Below are 21,406 nucleotides of genomic sequence, written 5' to 3'. Positions count from 1 at the left end.
AAAAGAATTCAGCACCACCAAACCAGCTTTACAACAAATGCTAAAGGAACTTCTCTAGGTGGAAAAGAAAAGGCCACAACTAGAAACAAGAAAATTATGAATGGGAAAGCTCACTGGTAAGGCAAACATACAGTAAAGGTAGGAAATCATCCACACACAAATATGATACCAAAACCAGCAATCGTGAGAAGAGGAAAGCACAAAAGCAGGATATTGGAAATGCATTTGAAATTAAGAGACCAGCAACTTAAAACAATCTTGTATATATATGTAGACTGCTATATCAAAATCTTATGGTAACCACAAACCAATAATCTACAATAGACACACACACACATACACACAAAAGAAAGCAATCCAAACACAACACTAACGATAAGTCATCAAATTACAAGAGAGGGGAACAAAAGAGGAAAGAAAGAAAAAAGACCTACAAAAACAAATCCAAAACAATTAACAAAATGGCAATAAGAACAAACATATCAATAACTACTTTAAATGTAAATGGATGAAATGCTCCAACCAAAAGACAGAGACTGGCTGAATGGATACAAACACAAGACCCATATATGTGCTGTCTACAACAGACCCACTTCAGATCTTGGGACATGTACAGACTGAAAGTGAGGGGATGAAAAAGGGTATTCCATGCAAATGGAAATCAAAAGAAAGCTGGAGTAGCCAATATGCATATCAGACAAAATAGACTTTAAAATAAAGACTTACAAGAGACAAAGAAGGACAGTACATAATGATCAAGGGATCAATCCAAGGAGAAGATATAACAATTGTAAATATATATGCACCCAACATAAGAGCCCCTCAATATATGAAGCAAACGCTAAGAGCCATAAAAGGAGAAATTGACAGTAATACTATAATAGTAGGGGACTTTAACAACCCACTTGTATCAATAGACAGATCATCCAGACAGAAAATCAATAAGGAAACACAGGCCTTAAATGATACATTAGATCAGATGGACTTAATTGATATTTATAGAACATTCCATCTGAAAGCAGCAGAATACACATTCTTCTCAAGTGTACATGGAACATTCTCCAGGATAGATCACATACTGGGCCACAAAGCAAGCCCCAGTAAATTTAAGAAAACTGAAATCAAATCAAGCATCTTTTCCAACCACAACAATCACAACACTATAAGATTAGAAATCAGCTACAAGAAAAAAAACTGTAAATAACAAACAAGTGGAGGCTAAACAATATGTTACTAACAACCAATGGATCACTGAAGAAGTCAAAGAGGTAATCAAAAAATACCTAGAGACAAATGAAAATGAAAACACAATGCTCCAAAATCTATGGGACACAGCAAGAGCAGTTCTAAGACAAGTTTATAGCAATACAATCCTACCTCAGGAAACAAGAAAAATCTCGAACAACCTAACCTTACACCTAGCAACTAGAGAAAGAAGAACAAACAAAACCCAAAGTTAGTAGAAGGAAAGAAATCATGAAAATCAGGGCAGAAATAAATGAAAGAGAGATGAACAGCAGAAAAGATCAAAGAAACTAAAAGCTGGTTCTTCGAAAAGATAAACAAAATTGATAAACCTTTAGCCAGACTCATCAAGAAAAAAAGGGAGAGCGCTCAAATCAATAAAATTAGAAATGAAAAAAGTTACAACTGACACCACAGAAATACAAAGGATCAAAAGAGACTACTACAAGCAATCATATGCCAATAAATGGACAACCTAGAAGAAATGGACAAATTCTTAGAAAGGTATAGTCTTCCAAGAATGAACCAGGAAGAAATAGAAAATATGAACAGACCAACTACCAGTACTGAAATTGAATCAGTAATTTAAAAACTTCCAATGAACAAAGTCCAGGACCACATGGCTTCACAGGCAAATTCTATCAAACATTTAAAGTAGAGTTAACACCTATCCTTCTGAAACTATTCCAAAAAATGCAGAGGAAGGAACACTCCAAACTCATTCTATGAGGCCACCATCACCCTGATACCAAAGCCAGACATAGATACCACAAAAAAAGAAAATGACAGACCAGTATCACTGATGAACATAGATGCAAAAATCCTCAACAAAATACTAGCAAACTGAATCCAACAATACATTAAAAGGACCATACACCATGATCAAGTGGGATTTATTCCAGGGATGCAAGGATTTTTCAATATCTGCAAACTGATCAGTGTGATACACCACATTAACAAATTGAAGACTAAAAACCATATGATCCACCTAGAGGGGTGGGATGGGGAGGATGGGAGGGAGACCCAAGAGGGAGGACATATGGGGATATATGTATATGTATAGCTGATTCACTTTGTTATAAAGCAGAAACTAACACCATTGCAAAGCAATTATACTCCAGTAAAGATGTTAAAAAAAAACCCAACATATGATCATCTCAAAAAAAAGCACAAAAAGCTTCTGATAAAATTAAACACCCATTTATGATAAAAACTCTCCAGAAACTGGGCACAGAGGGAAACTACCTCAACATAATAAAGGCCATATGTGACAAACCCACAGCTAACATCGTACTAAATGGTGAAAAGCTGAAAGCATTTCCTCTAAGATCAGGAACAAGACAAGGGATGTCCGCTCTTGCCACTTTTATTCAACATAGTTCTGGAAGTCCTAGCCATGGCAATCAGAGAAGAAAAAGAAATAAAAGAAATCCAAATTTGGGACTTCCCTGGTGGCGCAGTGGTTAAGAACCCACTGCCAATGCAGGGGACACGGGTTTGATCCCTTGTCCAGGAGGACCCCACATGCCGTGGAGCAACTAAACCCATGCACCACAACTACTGAGCCTGTGCTCTAGAGCCCGAAAGCCACAACTACTGAGCCCGTGTGCCACAACTACTGAAGCCCACGAGCCCAGAGCCTGTGCTCTGCAACAAGATACGCCACCGCAATGAGAAGCCTGCGCACCACAGTGCAGAGTAGCCCCCGCTCGCCTCAACTAGAGAAAGCCCGTATGCAGCAATGAAGACCCAACGCAGCCAAAAATAAGTAAAAAATAAATAAATAAATAAACATTAAAAAAAAAAAAGAGAAATCCAAATTGGAAAAGAAGTAAAACTGTCACTGTTTGCAGATGCCCATGATACTATACATAGAAAATCCTAAAGATGCTACCCAAAAACTACTAGAGCTCATCAATGAATTAAGTAAAGTTGCAGGATACAAAATTAATACACAGAAATCTCTTGCATTTCTATATACTAGTAATGAAAGATCAAAAAGAGAAATTGAGGAAACAATCCCATTTACCATCACATCAAAAAGAATAAAATACTTAGGAATAAACCTAAGGAGGCAAAAGATCTGTAGTCTGAAAACTATAAGATGCTGATGAAAGAAATCAAAGATGACCCAGATGGAAAAATATACCATGTTCTTGGATTGGAAAAATCAATATTGTCAAAATGACTATACTACCTAAAGCAATCTACAGATTCAATGCAATCCCTATCAAATTACCCACGGCATTTTTCACTAGAGCAAAAATATTTTAAATTTGTATGGAAACACAAAAGACCCCGAATAGCCAAAGCAATCCTAAGAAAGAAAAAGGAGCTGGAGGAATCAGGATCCCTGACTTCAGACTATACTACAAACAGCTCATGCAGCTCAATATCAAAAAAACAAACAACCCAATCAAAAAATGGGCAGAAGATCTCAATAGGCATTTCTCAAAAGACATACAGATGGCCAAAAGGCACATGAAAAGATGCTCAACATTGTTAATTATTAGAGAAATGCAAATCAAAACTACAATGAAGTATCACCTCACACTGGTCAGAATGGCTATCATCAAAAAGTCTACAAACAATAAATGCTGGAGAGGGTGTGGAGAAAAGGGAACCCTCCTATACTGCTGCTGGAAATGTTAATTGGTATAACCACTATGGAGAACAGTATGGGGGTTTCTAAAAAACTAAAAACAGAACTACTATATGACCCAGCAATCCCACTCCTGAACATATATCAGGAGAAAACCATACTTCAAAAAGATACAGGCAGCACTATTCACAATAGCCAAGACACAGAAACAACCTAAATGTTCATCGACAGATGAGTGGATGAAGATGTGGTACATATATACAATGGAATACTACTCAGCCATAAAAAATAATGAAATAATGCTATTTGCAGCAACATAGATGGACCTAGAGATCATCATACTAAGTAAAGTAAGTCAGAAAGAGAAAGACAAATACCATACAATATCACTTATATGTGGAATCTAAAATATGACACAAATGAGCTTATTTACAAAACAGAAACAGACTCAGACTTCGAAAACAAACTTATGGTTACCAAAGGGGAAAGCAGGTAGTGGAAGTATAAATTGGGAGTTTGGGATTAGCAGATACAAGCTACTACATGTAAAATAGATAAACAAGGTCCTACTGTATAGCACAGGGAACTACATTCAATATCCTGTAATAAACCATAATGGAAAATATGAAAAAAGAATATGTGTACATATGTATAGCTGAATCACTTGGCAGTACACCAGAAACTAACACAACATTGTAAATCAACTATACTTCAATTAAAAAAAAAAAAGATAAAATTCAAGTTTCAGGAAGGGTGTAGGTAATTTGGCACTTGACTTGTCAATGACAAAATCTTAAGTGTGTCTCCATAAGTATTAGTAAAAAGGTTTAGGGGCTTCCTTGGTGGCGCAGTGGTTAAGAATCTGCCTGCCAATGCAGGGGACACGGGTTCGAGCCCTGGTCTGGGAGGATTCCCACATGCCGCGGAGCAGCTAAGCCCGTGAGCCACAACTACTGAGCCTGCGCGTCTGGAGCCTGTGCTCTGCAACGGGAGAGGCCGCGACAGTGAGAGGCCCGCGCACCGCGATGAAGAGGGGCCCCCACTTGCCGCAACTGGGGGAAGCCCTCGCACAGAAAGGAAGACCCAACACAGCCAAAAATAAATAAATAAATAAATAAATTTATTTAAAAAAAAAAAAAAAAAGGTTTAGCCATCTAAACAGGTGACTTTGATTTGTTCCATGTGCCAGAAACCCAATTTGAATCCAACAGCTTGTTACTGATGGGTTTAATATTTTTGTCCCTGATTCATGGTTGAAATTTTGGAATGAAAACTATGGGGTGTCTCTTTCTATGTGTCTATGTGTGTTGTAGATGTGTTGTATTGCCAAAATTAATTTGTGCAAGAACTCGATTTAACTGGCTTAAAGAAAATTAAGCACTTATATAAATACTTAGAAATATAAAAGAAACTGGCCGGAAGGAATTTCGGATTCACATGATCTTGTAAGCAGATAGGGTAAGAGGTCCCTGGGCATGGTTTTCTTGACAGTAGAGAAGCCATTTTTGGCCCAAGTCATTATGTGATCCAAGCCTGGCCACAATGCTTGTCATTGAACAGGTCTCAGTAATTAATGATTTTAAGGGAACAAAAGAATGCAGAAACAATGACTTATCAGGCAAGAGAAGTAATGATGGCAAAGATAATATATCAGTTGTAAAGACTCCTGGTTCTGTTTCAGTGGTAAAGATTAGCCTGAAGCACTGAACAACCAGATCAACTGGCACCAAGGGATGATCTGGTTGATGATGATGACTTTTTCTGACCCTCCTGACATCAATCAGCTAAAGCTTGGACTCTCAACCACCCAAACCCCTTCATGAATATGCATGTACCCTTACTTAAAACTTCCCCAATTTTGCTATTTGGGGAGACACTGCTTTAGAAAAGATCCTCAGTGTTCTCCTTACTTGCTGCAAGAAATAAATCCTTCCTTCTCCCGATCTTTGGCTTGGTTGTGTTTTTTGGCTTGACAGCCACCAAGAGGTGAACCCAGTTTTCCGGTAACAATCTGGGAAATATTCAGTATTGAATTAATGTCAGGTATTAAAGTTAGCTTAAGCTTGTTGGTTTAATTAACAATATATACCTTTAGAATCATCAACATTAAGTATAATACCTTTATTGTACCTAGGTTTACTGGAAATCAAACAAGACATTATTATATCTGTTGCAAAGTTTGCTGGCAAGAAAATAACTTGATATGATGAAACTTTTAAGTAAATAAAATAGAGGTAAATGCGATAAGAACTTTAGGTAAACTCTTTAGGAATAATTATGTTTGGGAATGTCTATTTAAAATACTCTCTAGATTTTGATAATTTGAAACTTTAGAGTTTTGCTAAATTAAGTTAAATGATGGAAGTCTACTGAATAGATAACTCCCAAATAAAATGAGATACTGAAGCATTAGTCACTGAACACAGACTTCCTTTTACAAAGAAACTACAGATATTTGAAACTATTTAATATGTTTGGTGCCACACTAAGACACTCACTATAAAAAAAGCACGTGTTTTCTAGAAACCATAAATATTATTTATAAGCTTGCTAATCTACAGAATGCTAATGTAAAAGACAGTTAATAATTGCTTACTTCTTAGTTTTCATTAAAAATTAGGGATTTAAGAGCTGAGATTTCTAATTAATATACGTAATTTAAGCTACTAGAATAAGCGAAACATTTCAGTATACAAGGAAAGAGGAGTGTTTTCAGGAGAAAGATGATATGAGGAATGGAAATACATTTCCGTATTTGCCTTTGAGATCTTTGTCACTTTGATTCAGTGAATAAGTATTGTTCCACAGTGACCTATGATCCTACTTGACCAAGTGTTTTAAAACTTTTTGATATTTCTGACAAACTTCGCAAAGATCAAATTCTAAAGAAAGTTCATTTGACCTCTAGCTAACTTTGAGGTTTTCCAAAGGGTCCCTGGAACACCTCAAAATGTTTTTCTCTCCATCTCAGAGAGAGGATAGAATGACCCTAGTATGACCCGCTATACTGAGTTGGATTTCATTGCTACTGGTTTCCATAGTACACCAACCATCCCTTCATAACACATGCATTGCTTGTAATTCTTGATTAATGGCTATGTCTGTAGTGAGAATGAACTGAAGGCAGCAACAGCACGTGTAGGGAGACCAATTCAGAGGCTAGTCCAGGTGTCAGTGATAGAGATGGAAAGAAGGAGACAGATGGTTCAGAGAGTTTTCAAAGGTAGAACACACAAGACCCAGCAATTGATTTATGGAAAGGTTAGAGAGTGAGCCAAGGAGCTGGCTACCAGGTTTCTCATTTGAGTAGATGGTAGCATTTGAGATAGAATATTGATGATTTGGTGGTGGAGGGAGTGTGGGTGGCAGGAAGATGAATGTCCGTGACAAGGATGAATTTATCAGGTGACTTCTATTTGAACCAAAACCTAAATTTTATTAACACCTCTTCAAATATTACAAATGAAGTCTGTGCTAATTTTGTTATCAGCTGATGTCTCACAGAAAATCTACTTGATTAATATTAATCAAGTATAGTTTTGTTTACAATTTACATATCCTTTCATATTGTTAAGTTTCTCTTAAGAAAAATAAAAGTGGGAAATATGATGGAAATGGGAATAACTGTATAGTACCAAATGCTAGCTTATATTTGATTTTATTACTGCAAATTGAATGTGAAGAGGAGACTAAAACTTAAGAGCATAGCTCCTGGGGAAACCAGGTAAAGAGGAGACACGTGGGTCATTTCAAGGTTGAGAAATATGGCTAGACAACGCTTTTCAGAAAAAGCTAACTTTGAAGTTTCCTGACATTTGTATTAAACAGTTGCTAACAACTATCTGATATGCATTTCAAAACACAAAGTGAGCTCCATGGGGGCAAGGATCTATCACTCCAGTATCTCCTAACAACCAGAACTTACAAAGTACCTAAAACATGGTGATAGGCTTGTTGAACGGAAGCAGCTCATTCAATTTTCTCATCCTTGCTACATTTATTTTTAAAGCAGTGCGTGAAAGAAGCCTCCACCCACTTCTCGCAAGCTGAGGAAAGAGTAGCTTTGACACGGGAGTCTTGAGCCAAAACCCACGATTCTATCTGTATTAAGAACTAAAGAGGGAAGCTGGAAAAACAAACAAAACCCCCTTACTCTGATGACTGTAAATAGTCATCCTATCAGAGATAATTAAAGAAAAAGCTGTGGAAAATAAAAGGCAAACTGATAAACTGATGGTGATTGGCTTGGGGCAAACCCTCCCGCACTGGTGCAAGGGTCCGTCGTGGCTTAATCCTGGGACAAGCGCATTTCCCCTGGATACGGTTACTAGCCTCGGGGTGGGGGAAAGCTTTCCCCACACCCTCTCCTCGTCCGGGGGCGCTTCCCCTCCCTAAGCCCCACATTTTCGCCTCCTTGTTGCCACTGGCGCCCCTGGCCCAGCCTCCCCCACTCCCCAAACCTCCGCTCCCGGTCCCCGCCTTTACTGCTTCTCGAGTCAGCCGTCGCGCGCTCCGCCTCGCACCTCAAGCCAGAGGCCGTCGTCTCCTCTCACTCACAGCGCCACTCGGAACCCCGCGGTCCTAGCTTCAGCCGCCACTTCCCCGCCCCCGCAGCCAGCCCGCACCAATCAATGCCCGGGTCGCAGCCCGACCAATCAGTCTTCCCCCCCATAACCAATCCTCACGGGGGCTGCCCCTGAGCGACGGCGTTGCTCCGTGCTGGTACCCAATTACCCGGATGGAATTCAAAGCCGGCCCACCAGGTCAGCCAATAGGCTCCAGGGAAAGCCGACATCGTTAATTGAGATTGCACCTGCTGAGTATTAAACAGCCAGTTAGAGGCTCCCGGAGTACTCCCTGCCAATCTCTAGGCCAATTACCGAGGAGGCTTCCACCTCCTAAGCCTGGGGGGAAAAATAGCGCTCCCAAGGTGCGAGGGGGTGGCGTCACTCAGCCGCATCACCGTTCGCACAAAATTAGTGCCTTTGTACAAAGCCAGTGCGACCCCACAACCCAGTGACCATTGGGGCAGCCCCCTCCTGATGGGCGATGCTCCGCCACTTGTTTCTTTTGAGATCTTTTGCCTCGATCGGTCCCCATACTGTGACAGGGACTCAGGAGACACGGAAAACATTTTTTTTGCGGGAAAACATTAAATAGGCTTCGTAGAGATGGAGAGAAAGCCAAGGGGAAGGAATTGCGCGGCAGAGAGTGAGGGGCTCACTCTACTTCTCTGTCGAGGAATGAACAGACGAGGAGCACCGACACTGCAGCAGGAGGGATGGCGAGGGACCCGAGTTCGAAGCACCCCGTGGTAAGGGACCTGTGGGTAGGGCGGTCATCAGGGCCCCCCCCTTTCCTGGGGATTAAAGGGAGACGGGTCGGGGCAACAGGCGCGAAGGCACAAGCCACCGGGCCGTTTCTGTGGGGGCGAGCAAAGGGGAGGGTTTCTGCAGACGGCGGTTTGCTTTGGAAGAGTGCATTCCAACTGCCGTCTGGGTCCTTGGACCGTTTGAGACGGTTGGACCCTGCTACGGACTCTGAGCCGCCGGGAGCCTCGCGAGCTGGCCCTTGGCCCCTCCCGGCCTCCAGTCCCCTCCCCGCACTAGGGGCTCACCCTTGACAGGGGTTGAGCGCTCCTTGTAATGCGGGGATCTTTCGCACCAGCTTCTGTCACAATGCCTGGGGCATGATACGCACGCAGTAAATGTTTGTTGAGTGAATGCAAGATTATATCTCTGGTCAGCTAAGGAGATGCCAGTGGGCCTCAGTTTTTTGTTTTGTGTTAATCTGAAAAATATATATGTGTTTTGAGTAAGTAGTACATGCACATTCTACGAAGGAATAAAAGGCCTCTCTTCCCTAAGAAGCAACCGGTTTTACCAGATTCTTGTGGATTTTTCACAAGATATTCTATAGTAAACATGTATACATTAAATATATTTATATGTATTACCCAGTCGGTAACATGTTATACATTACTATTTTGCAATTTCTTTTTATATGGTCTAGATATCTGTCCATAGCAGCACATAGATATCTGCTTAATAGTTAAGTTTCATAGTAAACCTGAGGGATGTATTAAGATATATTCAATCATTCCCATTAACATTATACTGATACCCAAGTATATTTTGTTTGGCTCTTATATATCTGTACAATAAATACTTAGGGCTGCAAACACTGTCTGAGAAGTGTGTGTATTGTTTTTTCATTTGGATAGATACAATTTCACAAATTCTCTTTCTCCCACAAAGATTTTTCTCATTTTCATTCCACCAACAATGTTTGAAAAGGATTTTGGTTAGTATTGCCAAATTGCCTTCCATGCAATTTTTACCAATCTTCTCTCTCAATTTTTACCAATCAGCAAGCTTATACAGCCTGTTATCAAACTTTTTGATTTTTGACAATCTGATAGTGTAAATGGCATCTCATTGCAATTTAAATTTTCATTTCTCTTATAAGGTTGAGCATCTTTTAATATGCTTAAGTGCCAATTGCTTTCTATTTTTCTGTAAATTGTTCATACACTTTGTTCATATTTCTATTTGGTTGTCAGGACTTTTAATATTTGCCTTTTGTTCATGTATAAGTTGAAAATATTTTTCCCCTTTCCCAGTTTGTCCTATGTCTTTTTACTTTCATGGTGACTTTTTTTGTTATGCAAGTATTTTTTATTTTTATGTAGCTGAATTTGTCAGCATTTTCTTTGATAACTTCTGGGTCTCATATTTAGAAAAGCGTCCTATGACCTAAGATTATTAAAAAATTATCCTATGTTTTCTTTAAATATTTTTATAGTGTATTTTTGCAATGTAATTTCTAAAAATTAATTAATTAATTAATTTTTATCTTTGGCTGTGTTGGGTCTTCGTTTCTGTGCGAGGGCTTTCTCTAGTTGCGGCAAGTGGGGGCCACTCTTCATCGCGGTGCGCGGGCCGCTCACTATCACGGCCTCTCTTGTTGCAGAGCACAGGCTCCAGACGCGCAGGCTCAGTAGTTGTGGCTCACGGGCCCAGTTGCTCCGCAGCATGTGGGATCTTCCCAGACCAGGGCTCGAACCCATGTCCCCTGCATTGGCAGGCAGATTCTCAACCACTGCACCACCAGGGAAGCCCCATACGTAAAATATTTGATTCACCTGGAATTTATTTTGGTGTTAAGGTGTGAAATAATGATCCAGTTTTGTCTTGTCCAACCCTTATTGAATAACACATATTTCCTCCATTGTTTTTGAATGCTACCTTTCATAAGATCCAAATTGTCATGTATTTGGGCCTATTTCTGGGTTTTTCATGTTCCATTGATCTCTCTATTCATGTTCTAGTACCATACTGTTTTTTAAAATTGATGTACATTATGTGTTATTTTTACCACAATTTTTAAAATTGATGTACAATATATACACAGAAAAGTGCACAGATGAAAAGCATACATGTTGATGAATTTTCAAAAATGGAACACATTTGTGTAACCAACACCCAGATCAAAAAAACAGAACATTATCCCTTCCCAGTCACTACTCCCCTCAAGGGTAAACTTGCTTCTGACTCCTAGTAGCAGAAACTAGTTTTGCTTGTTTTGTTTTTTATACAAAGAGAATCACACAGTAAGTACTCTTTTGTGTCTGGTTTCTTTTGTTCAACAGTATTTTTGTGACATTCAGCTATATTATTGTGTATAGTTTTATCCCATTCATTCTCATCACCGTGTAGTATTATATTTTGGGAATATACCACAATTTCCTTTCTGAGTATACTGTTAATATTATTTTTTGGAATCACATATTTTTAGATTACATAAGGGAGAGTTGTTATATTTATGATATAGAATCTTCCTATAAACATGTGTAAGTCATTGATGTCCCATCAGTAGTGTTTTAAAGTTTTTGTCATGTAAAATTTACATATTTTTTTTAAGATTATTTCTAGGTATTTGAGTGCCTTGATTGCTATAGCTACTTTTACTTTTAAAAAGGTAAAGTGTAGTTCAGACCTAAGGAAGAGTGTCCATTGTTGCTATAAAAAGCACAGGCCTACTTTATGGGCTCATCATCTTCCAGCTCCAATGGGAGCTGGTGAGCAAAGAAGAGGAAATGAAGTGGAAGTCCAAAAAGAGGGATTAAAATTAAAAATTAAACCACAGGATTAATTTCTTAATCAGAGCAGTGAAAAGCCAGGTGTAATCACTTTTCCTGGAAATTTTCTGAAGGAGGGTGGATTTCTAATTGGTTGGGTAGGGAGACTGGGGAGTAGAAAGGATAACTTTAGGTGAGATGATTCCAAACTCACTCTCAAGTCACTGTGTATTTGGGATTTGTCATCTCATTCCCCCTCTAAGAGCCCAAACCAGGATTGAAAGATTGAGTTGTGAGAGACTAGGATTGGGTGAATTGTGATTTCTTTATTCTCTTCTCCTGTTCTGAAGAGTCCAGTTCTGTTTCCCTGAAGGGTGTTCCGAACAAGGTGCAGGTGGCAGTAGGTGAAACTGATTAACATAAAGTGTGGGTTGTCCAGAGAGTTCAGTGGGCAGGTGTTTCCACTCAGTAAGCCAAAGCAGGAAAGTAGACTTTAGCTAAAGGGCTGGGCAGGGAGGGGTTCTCAGACACAGTAGCCTAGTTCTAGAGCCTTGGCTGCTTACAGAGTTCCCTTCCTGGGTAACATGCAAACCATTCAAATGATATTCAGCTATCTGAGGTTTTGGAAAACAGCACACTTCCTTTGTCCATTGTAGGAATCACCCCTTCTTCCCCCGTCGTTCAAGGCTCTTCACCAGAAACCAGCAACTGGGAGTGTGGGTTTAGTATCAGAAATTATGCTGGTGCTACTCTTTCGTCTTTCGATCAGATTGATGACTTGTGGCAGGGTGTCCTAGGAGAGAGACATTCTCCTCAGCTTCTCTGGCCACCACCATCCAGCTCTAAGTCTTCTTCCATAACTCCCCTTTACAAAGCAGTTTGGAGGAAGAGGACTCAGGAGTCCTCTGATCTCACATGCTCGCCGGCCTGAATCATCACCACACTCACTTCTTAGAGCAAAAGTCCTACCCAAAGCCTCCTGCCTCTCTCTGAGAGATGGATGCTGGGGGAAACTGAGAAGAAAGATTAAAAACTAACAACCAATCCTCAGCTTCCTGAATCAGGTGCATTAGAGTTACTGAAGGAAGGTGAGAACCAACAACTGACCCCAGTTCCCCTTAAAAGAGTTGTTCGGAGTGGGTGGGGCTGAGGATGACCCCTGGATTCTACCTTTCTCACAGGTCAGTTCCTGCAGCTGAGAGACCCTGGGAAAGGGGGTTATAAGAGCAGACAGTGACTGGAGCAGTATGGCAGGGTGGTGGAAAGCATTTGGATTTTGAGTTAGCCCTGAGTCCAGAAGCAGCTCCCTTACTAACCAGCTCTGTGTACCCGAGCAAGTTAATCTATTTGACCTTTAGTTCCATCAGCCAAGATACCCTGTCTTATAGGGTTGATGTGAGGATTAAATAAGAAAACATACATATAACCACTAACATAGAATAAATGTTATTTTTCTTCTATCTCCACGACTGTCCCTCCAGGGGAGAGCTGCCATTGGATTGCCTCTAACCTGGACCATAACATCCCTGCACGTGCACACACACCACCCGCCTGCTGCGTCCCTGGTTGCCATCACACACTTGTCCACACACACACACACACCCCTGAGCTAAGGGCAGCCTTTTCAGGCAGATGGGGTAGGGGGCTGGCTTTCTGATGATTGGACAAGCTGTGGAAGTGCTCATTGCAGTAACCTTGTTACGGTAACTAGCGTCCCTTCCTGAAGGTGTTCTGGAAAGCCCATGTCAGGAGAGCAAGGGGTGGTAGTTGGGGAACCCCACAGGCATTTCCTCTAGGTTGAATGTGCTTCTCGAGGGACACTTTGCCCACCTCTGGTGAGGAGGCCCTAGTCTACACCCAGAGTTACAGTGTCTGGAGCTGTGCTGTCCAATATAGTAGCCACTGGCCACATGTGGCTACTGAGCACTTGAAAGATGGCTAGTGTGACTGAGGAGTAGAATTTAAAATTTATTTAATTTAAATGTTAAAACCAATACTTGATTTAGTTACTGGAAAACTTTTAATATGGAACAACTTGGTTGGAACAACTTGGACGTGTGAATTGACTTTTTCAACAGTGAATTTTATGAAACCTAAATACAGATCAGATATTTCTGGTGAGAATTTAGTTATCAAATTGGAATGTGTTGTAAGTGTAAAGTATATACTAGATTTCAAAGACCTAATATGAAAAAATAATGTAAAATATTTCATTACTCATTTTTATATAGATAACATGTTGAAATGATCATAGTTTGGGTACACTGGGTTAAATAAAATAGAGTATTAAAATTAATTGTATCTGTTTCTTTTGCTTTTTTAATGGGATACTAGAAAACTTGAAATCACATAAGTGACTCACATTCTGTTTCTATTGGGCTGCTCTGGCGGCTGTGGGACCCAGGCAGCAGCATCTCCCAATCCAGACACGTGTCATCCATTCCCCACTGCCTCAGGGGGCTTCCCAGGGTAGAGTTCTCTGAACAGCATTGCTGCTTCTGCCCTTTTCTGCATTGCAGTGTGGGCAACTAGTATGAGAACCTCTAGCACCTGACCCCCACAAGTCCCAATCTCACAAGCTACTGATGGAAGATTTTAGAAATGAGGGAGAGGGCTGTGCCCCAGGGAAACCTTTCTGCTGTCTAATAAACTGGAGAGGGGAGGTTGCTGCAATGCTAAGAGAATTGTGTGTGCACGGTGCCGGGAGCAAGGTTGGAGGCTCCTGATGCGCAAGATTGTGTGATCCTCCAGCCTCACTCTCCAAACCGCCGGGTTCTCTCTCACATTCACCTCTGCCCACAGCCCCCTGCCCCCAGAATCCCACCTCTGCCCCACCGAAGAGCTTGCCTACTGGTGAAGTCTGGCTGCCCCCATATGGCACCAGCTTCTCTCACCTGTCAGGGACAGTTTGGGCTGGGAATCTCCTAATGAGTGTAGTCTCCTCAGAGCAAGGACGAGGGCAGCAGGAATGGCTAGGAAGCTGATGACGCTTGCATATTGTTGGGTGAGGGGTGGGTGGGGGCTCCTGAGGGTGGAGGGGAGCTAAGGCCGCTGTGCAGATGCTGCTGCAGAGAGAGAGAGAGGCTCCCAGGGACCTCGTGACTCTCCACTTCTCGGCCCCTCCTCCCTGCTCCTTTCCTCTCCCTTCACCCCTCCCCTTCCGGCGATGCTGGGGCTGCTGCCCTGTCCCTTGAGCTCTCAGCATCTCTACTTTTCCTAGCTCTGCTTTGCCCTCTCTTTGGAGTACACTCAGAGGCAGTCGGCATCTCCTCCTCCCACTCCGCCTCTGCATCTGGGGTCTCCATAAGACAGCGACCTCTATCCAGAGACAGCTTCCCAGCGGGGCTGCACTAAACACAGAACCAGGGAAAGCTGCTGAAGGACGGTGGAAAGGCAGGTAGTTCCTGCTGCTCCTTCCTCCCTCCACTTTTCACTACAGCTTGCAGTGCCCCTCCCACCTTGTTCCTTCAAACCTAGTTCTGCTGTGTTCTGGGTCTCTCTCCTTTGACAGCTGCAGATTCTTGCTTTTGTTAGTCATTTTCTAGGAGTTCTCTTGCTTTCCTTCAAGGGCACTAGGGATCTGCAATACAGGAATGTTAGGGAGGTTCCAACCAGAATGAGAAAGAAGGGAAGGAGCTGGGTGCCCTGGGTTGACATTTCTGCAGAGGGATCCTTTGGAAGGCAGAGGATCTCTCCTCCAACTCCAGAGAGGGAGAGTACAGGGGAAAGGGTTGACCCTGAAATGGGCCGGGAGTGCTGATCTCTCCAGGCATGGCTGGCAACCTTTTGCATAAAGCCCTGGTTGTCAGGCTCGTTAGATTCAGGCAAGGCCATTAGGATACAGGCTCCGTGGGCAGGCAGAAAGGGTAGGAAGGGGGAGATCTGACAGAAATAAGGGGTGGAAAAGACTAAAGAAAACTCCAGAGATCACATTTAGTTGTGGCTGCTACTGTCATGGCCTTTTGGCAACAGGTTTAATGATGTGACAGACAGAGGCAGGTGGTGGGGCTCATGCACACTCAGTGCCAGTGTGTAGTCTGTCCTCCTCCCCGTCCCACACTCCCCTGTCACATCCTCTTCTCCTTAGCTTGAGGTCATTGGCCCTAGTTCTTTGCAGCTAGAGAGGGGACAGAGCAGAAAAGAGAGAGAGAGAGACCACCTGGTTGAGGAGCAGAGACTCCAAGAAGCAAGTGGCACTTCCCAGCCCCATCTCTGAAGTAATCTATGGCTGTGGTTGGCGATTGGTATTGGTTAGTAAGGTGTGTGTAGGTGGGTGTGAAGGAAGCCTGGAGCTTAGACTAGCAGACTGGAGGGTTATATTTCCTGCTTTGTATGTGGTGGGGGGAGGACTGGGCTGACTACAGGGTCTACATCTTCAGCTTCCCAGGACCCTCAGGGAAGAGATGACAGTGCTATCCTCAAACTGCAAAAGCACAAGGAGGCAGGCTATCAGGAGGCAGCATTAGCTGCTGGCATGGTGCAGGCAGGAGGTGTGCGAGATCTGTGCTGTTTGGGACTAGCTTCTGGTCCAAGCAGCCTTGGTCCTCTTCCCCTCTTGGATGGGTCCCCAGTGTGGAAGGAAAGGTCAGAAGAGCTTGGCAGTGACCCGGTTACCCCCAGAGTTCTTATCCCCAGAGGTTCGGGGTGCCACAAAGTCAAAGGTCATGTGATGTTTGACCCGGCCTTTGCCTTTGCTCCAGAGGGCAATGAGGCCAAAGCACAGGGTTACTGAGGTGAGGAAGGGGAGAAAGCCGACTGCCAGCACCATAGCTATGCCTCTGCTATCCAGCAAGAAAGGCCCTGGGATCCCTGGCATGGTGATGTTGGGGTCAGAGAGAGTGCTATTTGGTGGTTCAACTTGGATTACTTCCAGCCAGGTCCTCAGGGAGTCATTCCCAGCTACATTGCTGACCACACAGACATAGGCCCCTCTATCCCGTAGCTGCACGGAGCGGATCTCCAGCGTCCCATCCTCCAGGACCCTTACTCTCCCGGCCCTTCCCAGCCAAGCCCCCTGAGGCCTCATCCAGGAGACGATGGGGGCTGGGTCTCCATCTCCAGAGCAGGAGAAAACGGCATGCCCCCCCTCCTCTGCAATGACCCATCGTGGCCCGGACTTTCGGATCAGGGCTGGTTGGCAAGTGAAGTGCCCTGGAGGTAGGATGTCTAAAAACTCCCTCAGACTCTTCCCCTGGACGTGCTGGGGGCCGGCACAGGCAGGGGGGGACGTGCCAAAGTCCAGGCGGCGGCGGAGCCGGAGCAGCCAGATGAGGCGGCAGTCACAGGTCAGGGGGTTACCAGACAGCCTCAGGGTGACCAATTTGTCTGGAGAAGGGAAGGCCGTTTCCTCCAGTGTCTGAAGGGCGTTATCCGCCACGTCTAGGAGGTGGAAGGCAGTCAAGCCATGGAAGGCGTGGGCCGCGATGGAGGTGAGGCACGCCCCTGACAGTCGGAGCTCCTGGAGCCGCACCAGGGGGCTGAGCCCCCGGGCCGGGATGGCAGAGATGGGGTTCTGAGACAGATCCAGGACCCTGAGGAAGCTCAGGTGGTGCAGCGCCTGGAAGGGCACCGAGCTCAGGTTGCAGCGGGTGATGGCCAAGCTGCTGAGATTGAGCCCAGTCAGGCTCCCAGGCTCCAGAGCCTCCAGAGATGGCCAGTGATGGATCTCCAGCTCCTTTAGCCGCCCCAGCCCTCGCAGCGCCCCTCCCGGCAGCCTCCCAATATCTAATTCTCGGAGCCTTAGGGCCCCTAGCGCTGGGAGGCGGGTCAGGGCCGGGCCAGGCACGGTGCTGAGGTTGCAGCGCTCCAGGGTGAGGGTGCTCAGCTTGGCCAGTCCAGCAAAGGCTCCCGGAGCCACAAACACCAGGTGGTTGTCCCCAGCCTCAAGCTGCTGGAGGCTGCCTAGCTCCCCGAAAGCTCCATCGAGGAAGAGGACAATCTGGTTGAGGCGGATGTCCAGCAGCGTGAGGGCAGACAGGCCTGAGAAGACCCCGGGGCCCATGATTCGCAGACGGTTGCCCTGCAGCCTCAGGGTGAGCAGGCCCTGCAGACCATGGAAGGCCCCTGGCTCGAGGGTGGACAGCTGGTTGTAGCTGAGGTCCAGTTCCCGGAGCAGGCCCAGGCGGGAGAGCATTCCCCGCTGAAGCCCCCATAGGCGGTTCCCACTCAGGTCCAGGAGCTCGGTGTCCAGCGGGAGTCCCCCTGGTACAGCCTCCAGTCGCCGCTGGGCACAGAGCACTGCCCGGGGTTGGGAGGTGCAGTCACACACAACAGGGCAGCCGCCGCTGCCCCCCCCAGACAGGAGGAGCAGGAAAAAGATGGGGGGCCACGGGGGCCAGGCTTGCTTTGGAGTAGTGGCCGCAGCCATCCCTTCTTCAATCCTGGAATAGACGATGACATGGCCCTTTTTGGAAAGTGGCTTCAGGTGATGGGAACCCTGGACTTCCCTGGGCCTCCTTAGAGGAGAGAGAGATATTGAGCTACCCATCTCAGCATGGCCAGCAGCTAGGGTGCAGATCTGGGAGGAATTCTGGTGCACACCTCCCTGGAGCCTTCTGGAGCTCCTCTTCGGGGACTCTCTACTTTCCTCCCCCTCCCAACCTGGGTAACAGGCCAAGTGCTTACTAGCTCATGGAACCCTAGTCAGGTGGGGAAAGTTTTATGGGAGGGAGACAGGAAGCAGCAGGGAAGTAACTTTTGAGTTTCCCTACATCTGTGAGATCCAGAAATACCTCAGGTCCCTTCTCCCTGATAGCTGCTCTCCCGATCTCTGCTCTGTGCCTCTCTGCCCACCCTTCTCCCAGGTTATCTACCCACAGCTTTGTCTACGGCTTAAGGGGGATCATATCCCTGGATCCTGATTGGAGACAGGCATCACCTTGACTAAGTCATCCAAGGCTGGGAAGCATGTGGGCCTCAGCTCTGCCCCCCAGGCTCCACTTATTGCCTCTCTGCCCTCCTCCAGCCTGGCCCAGGGCCTGAGGCCCCAGACTAACAAGATCCAATCTCCCCAAAACACCTTGTGGACGACAGCCAAGCTGCACATTAGATATGGCACAGGATGCAGGGGTACATGAATCCCTCAGAAGAACCCCAAGGGCAACCCCACCTCCCCTATAGATGACGTTAGGGTGTGAGGGACCCAAGAGATGCCCCAGTTTTGTTGCTTGGTCCTCAGACTTAGGTTTCTCTCATACCCCTCCTTCATGGTGTTTTGATTCAAGCCCAGTGTGTGAGTCTGAGGGAGATCTTTTGTCCCCTTTGGCCTCCGCTGCCTGAGAAAAACACAAGAGACAGACTGAGAGCCAGGGAGGCATAGACAAGTGAGGAGAGACAGCGCCTGGCCAGACGCTATGGTGGGGACCAAGGGAGCCCTTGGCTGGCACAGCAGATCTCTGGGCACAGGCTGTGTGCCCAGCCTGTCAACTTAAAGTGGTTTCTGGGTGCCAGGGGCCTGGGCAAAATCAGGCGGATGACCACTGGAGCCTGACTGAGGTGATGGAGGAGAAGAGGTCCCATAGACTCACCCTGTTTAGTGACAACCGGGACCCCAAGGGAGGGGAGGTATTGGAATTGGCAAGGGATGCTACAGAGATAGGACAAGAGCCAACTGAGGCAGGAGGCCTGGGTTTCTTTCTAGCCGCAGATCCCAATCACCTTTGACCTTTCAGGCCTCAGGCTTTCTGGGCCCTACAGGGTCAGCTTTCTACCCCACGGCCCATTTTCTCCCAGGTGGAACTTAGGAGCGGCAGTTTAAGAGATGGTGTGATTTCTTCCCCTTTATTTCCCACTCTATACCCTCTCCTAGAAGGATCGTTCTGGCGGCTACGCTATAGCTACTTCAGAGGACGGTAGTAGTTCAGAAACTGAAGAAAGAGGCCCAAAGAGCAGAGGGATGTAGGACACCATTCTGAGGCTTGGGTGTGAGAAAGAATGGCACGGCAGAGGCTGCTGAGAAGACCCCTCTGTTCCCTATCCCAACCTGGCAGGTATGGATGGCATGCTAAGAGTTCTCCAGGCAGAGAAATGCCCCAGCCACCCTCATTTCCCTGGGAAGTCCACCTGACAGCTAGCTCTTTATCACTACTGCTGCAGTTCCTGCTCATCCTTCTTTCCTGCTTTCAGCAAAAGTGCAGCGAAGCATGTAACCCAGCTTCCCTCCTTGCCACTCCTGTGAATGTCCTCTTAGTCTCCGAAGCCCGCTGGGCCAGGGGCTGGGGACCTGGCCCCTTCTCTTTAAAGGTCGCTAATGTAATCATAAACTTCCCTTGCCAATCTCCACGGCTACAGGACTGGCTTCCGGCCACTTTGCCGGAAGAGATAGGTGTCAGGACCACTACTTTCTCTCCTTGTATGGGCTGGGGTCTGGGGCATCACCCTCAAGGAACAGGGAGCTTTCTTCTTCTTGTCTCTATGTGGCAGTCCAGAGACACATCTGATCCTGGATATCCTCTTTAAAGCAGACCTGCGTGAGGTATGGGGACCTACACGGGGAGGGGGCTCTTGGAGGTAAGATTTCTGGAATATCCACACGGATTGCAGGAAAACCCCTCCCAGAGGTAGAGAGAGCACCCGGGAAATGGAGGGAGGTCTCCTTGGAGTCCTTCCCTCCGGAGACCCTGGACCATCTTAGTTTTCCCATCAAAGTCCTATGGGGCCAGGATCGATGGTCGGCTGGGCCTGGGGTGGGCACAGGCTCTCTAGCCTTGACGGATCTGGCCTTGTCTCTGAGAATGTTATGGAGAATGGCAGCTGCAGCTCTGGGACAGGAGGTGGGTGCACTTACCAGAGAAGCTGGAGGGTGGCATCAAGTTGGGCACTGCATCTGTGTAGGGCTGGGGGCCCGTCCCGCTCGAGCTGCACCTCTGCCCCACACCTCCCCGTGCGCCTCTCTCCCCGCTGCCCCCCTGCCCGCCTGCCGATGCTGCTGTTGCTGCTGCAGCGGCTGCTGCCAAGACCAAGGTAGAGAGAAGAGCCAGAAAGCATTTCTCCTTTTTTTTTTTTTTCCTCCTCTCTCTCTTTTTAAACCAGGCGAGAATGAGTCTGCAGCAACCCTGTTGGTGCAAAATAAATAAATAAAGCAACCAGGGAGGGCTGCAGCAGGCGCCACTTCAGGATGGCAGTGGAGGGGAGGGAGCGCAGAGGGAGGCTCCGGAGCCCCGAGGGGTGGAGGGGTCGGCAGTGGAAGCAGCTGGGCAGCTCCGCAGGGTCTCTCGGGCATCCTGATTCCCCCCTGCGGAGCTCTGGGGCCAGGCACTTTACGTAGGGTTGTCTTTCAGTCTCCCAGATGCGGGGCAGTTCTGTGCAACCTCTCATTCTAAATGTTCCCTGTGGGTATCATTTGTGGGAAAAGTTCTCAGCCCAGAACACCCACTGTGGAGCTTAGTCTGAGACGGCTTCGGTGGGGGGCTCCTGAGGACCAGCTCCCACGCCTCAGTGGGGGACCGCTCAGGGTGGGTGCAGACTTCTTACAGTGCTGA

The 21,406-nt window shown here is 45.8% G+C and overlaps 2 protein-coding genes across 6 annotated transcripts in view; both read right to left on the bottom strand.

Annotated features, from left to right (window-relative positions):
- Positions 1–10,587, bottom strand: part of TDRKH (tudor and KH domain containing) — a gene marked incomplete at its 5' end in the record, with an annotated part of 31,520 nt that extends 20,933 nt beyond the window's left edge. For 2 of the 4 annotated variants that reach the window (XM_082346545.1, XM_082346547.1), the window contains one exon: positions 8,371–10,587. Of the gene's footprint in view, positions 1–8,307 lie in introns of all 4 variants that reach the window. The other 2 variants (XM_082346544.1, XM_082346546.1) reach the window with 2 other exon arrangements.
- A 96-nt stretch (positions 10,588–10,683) lies between these two features.
- On the bottom strand, positions 10,684–21,352 carry LINGO4 (leucine rich repeat and Ig domain containing 4). Of its 2 annotated transcripts, none has more exons than XM_082346487.1 (2): positions 20,713–21,352; positions 10,684–18,382 (listed from the first exon to the last, which is right to left on the bottom strand). In XM_082346487.1, the coding sequence occupies exons 1-2, from the start codon at positions 20,910–20,912 to the stop codon at positions 16,513–16,515; spliced, it is 2,070 nt and encodes a 689-aa protein (XP_082202613.1). In that variant the 5' UTR covers positions 20,913–21,352; the 3' UTR covers positions 10,684–16,512. The 2 variants fall into 2 exon arrangements, with proteins under 2 accessions (XP_082202613.1, XP_082202614.1); XM_082346488.1 differs by having other exon boundaries at positions 10,684–18,307.
- Positions 21,353–21,406: the final 54 nt, after the last annotated feature.

Source organism: Balaenoptera borealis, assembly GCF_965194805.1.
Source record: "Balaenoptera borealis genome assembly, chromosome: 1".
Taxonomy (NCBI): domain Eukaryota; kingdom Metazoa; phylum Chordata; class Mammalia; order Artiodactyla; family Balaenopteridae; genus Balaenoptera; species Balaenoptera borealis.
Note: the sequence above shows the minus strand (reverse complement) of the source record. Positions and strands in the feature narration are given on the sequence as shown.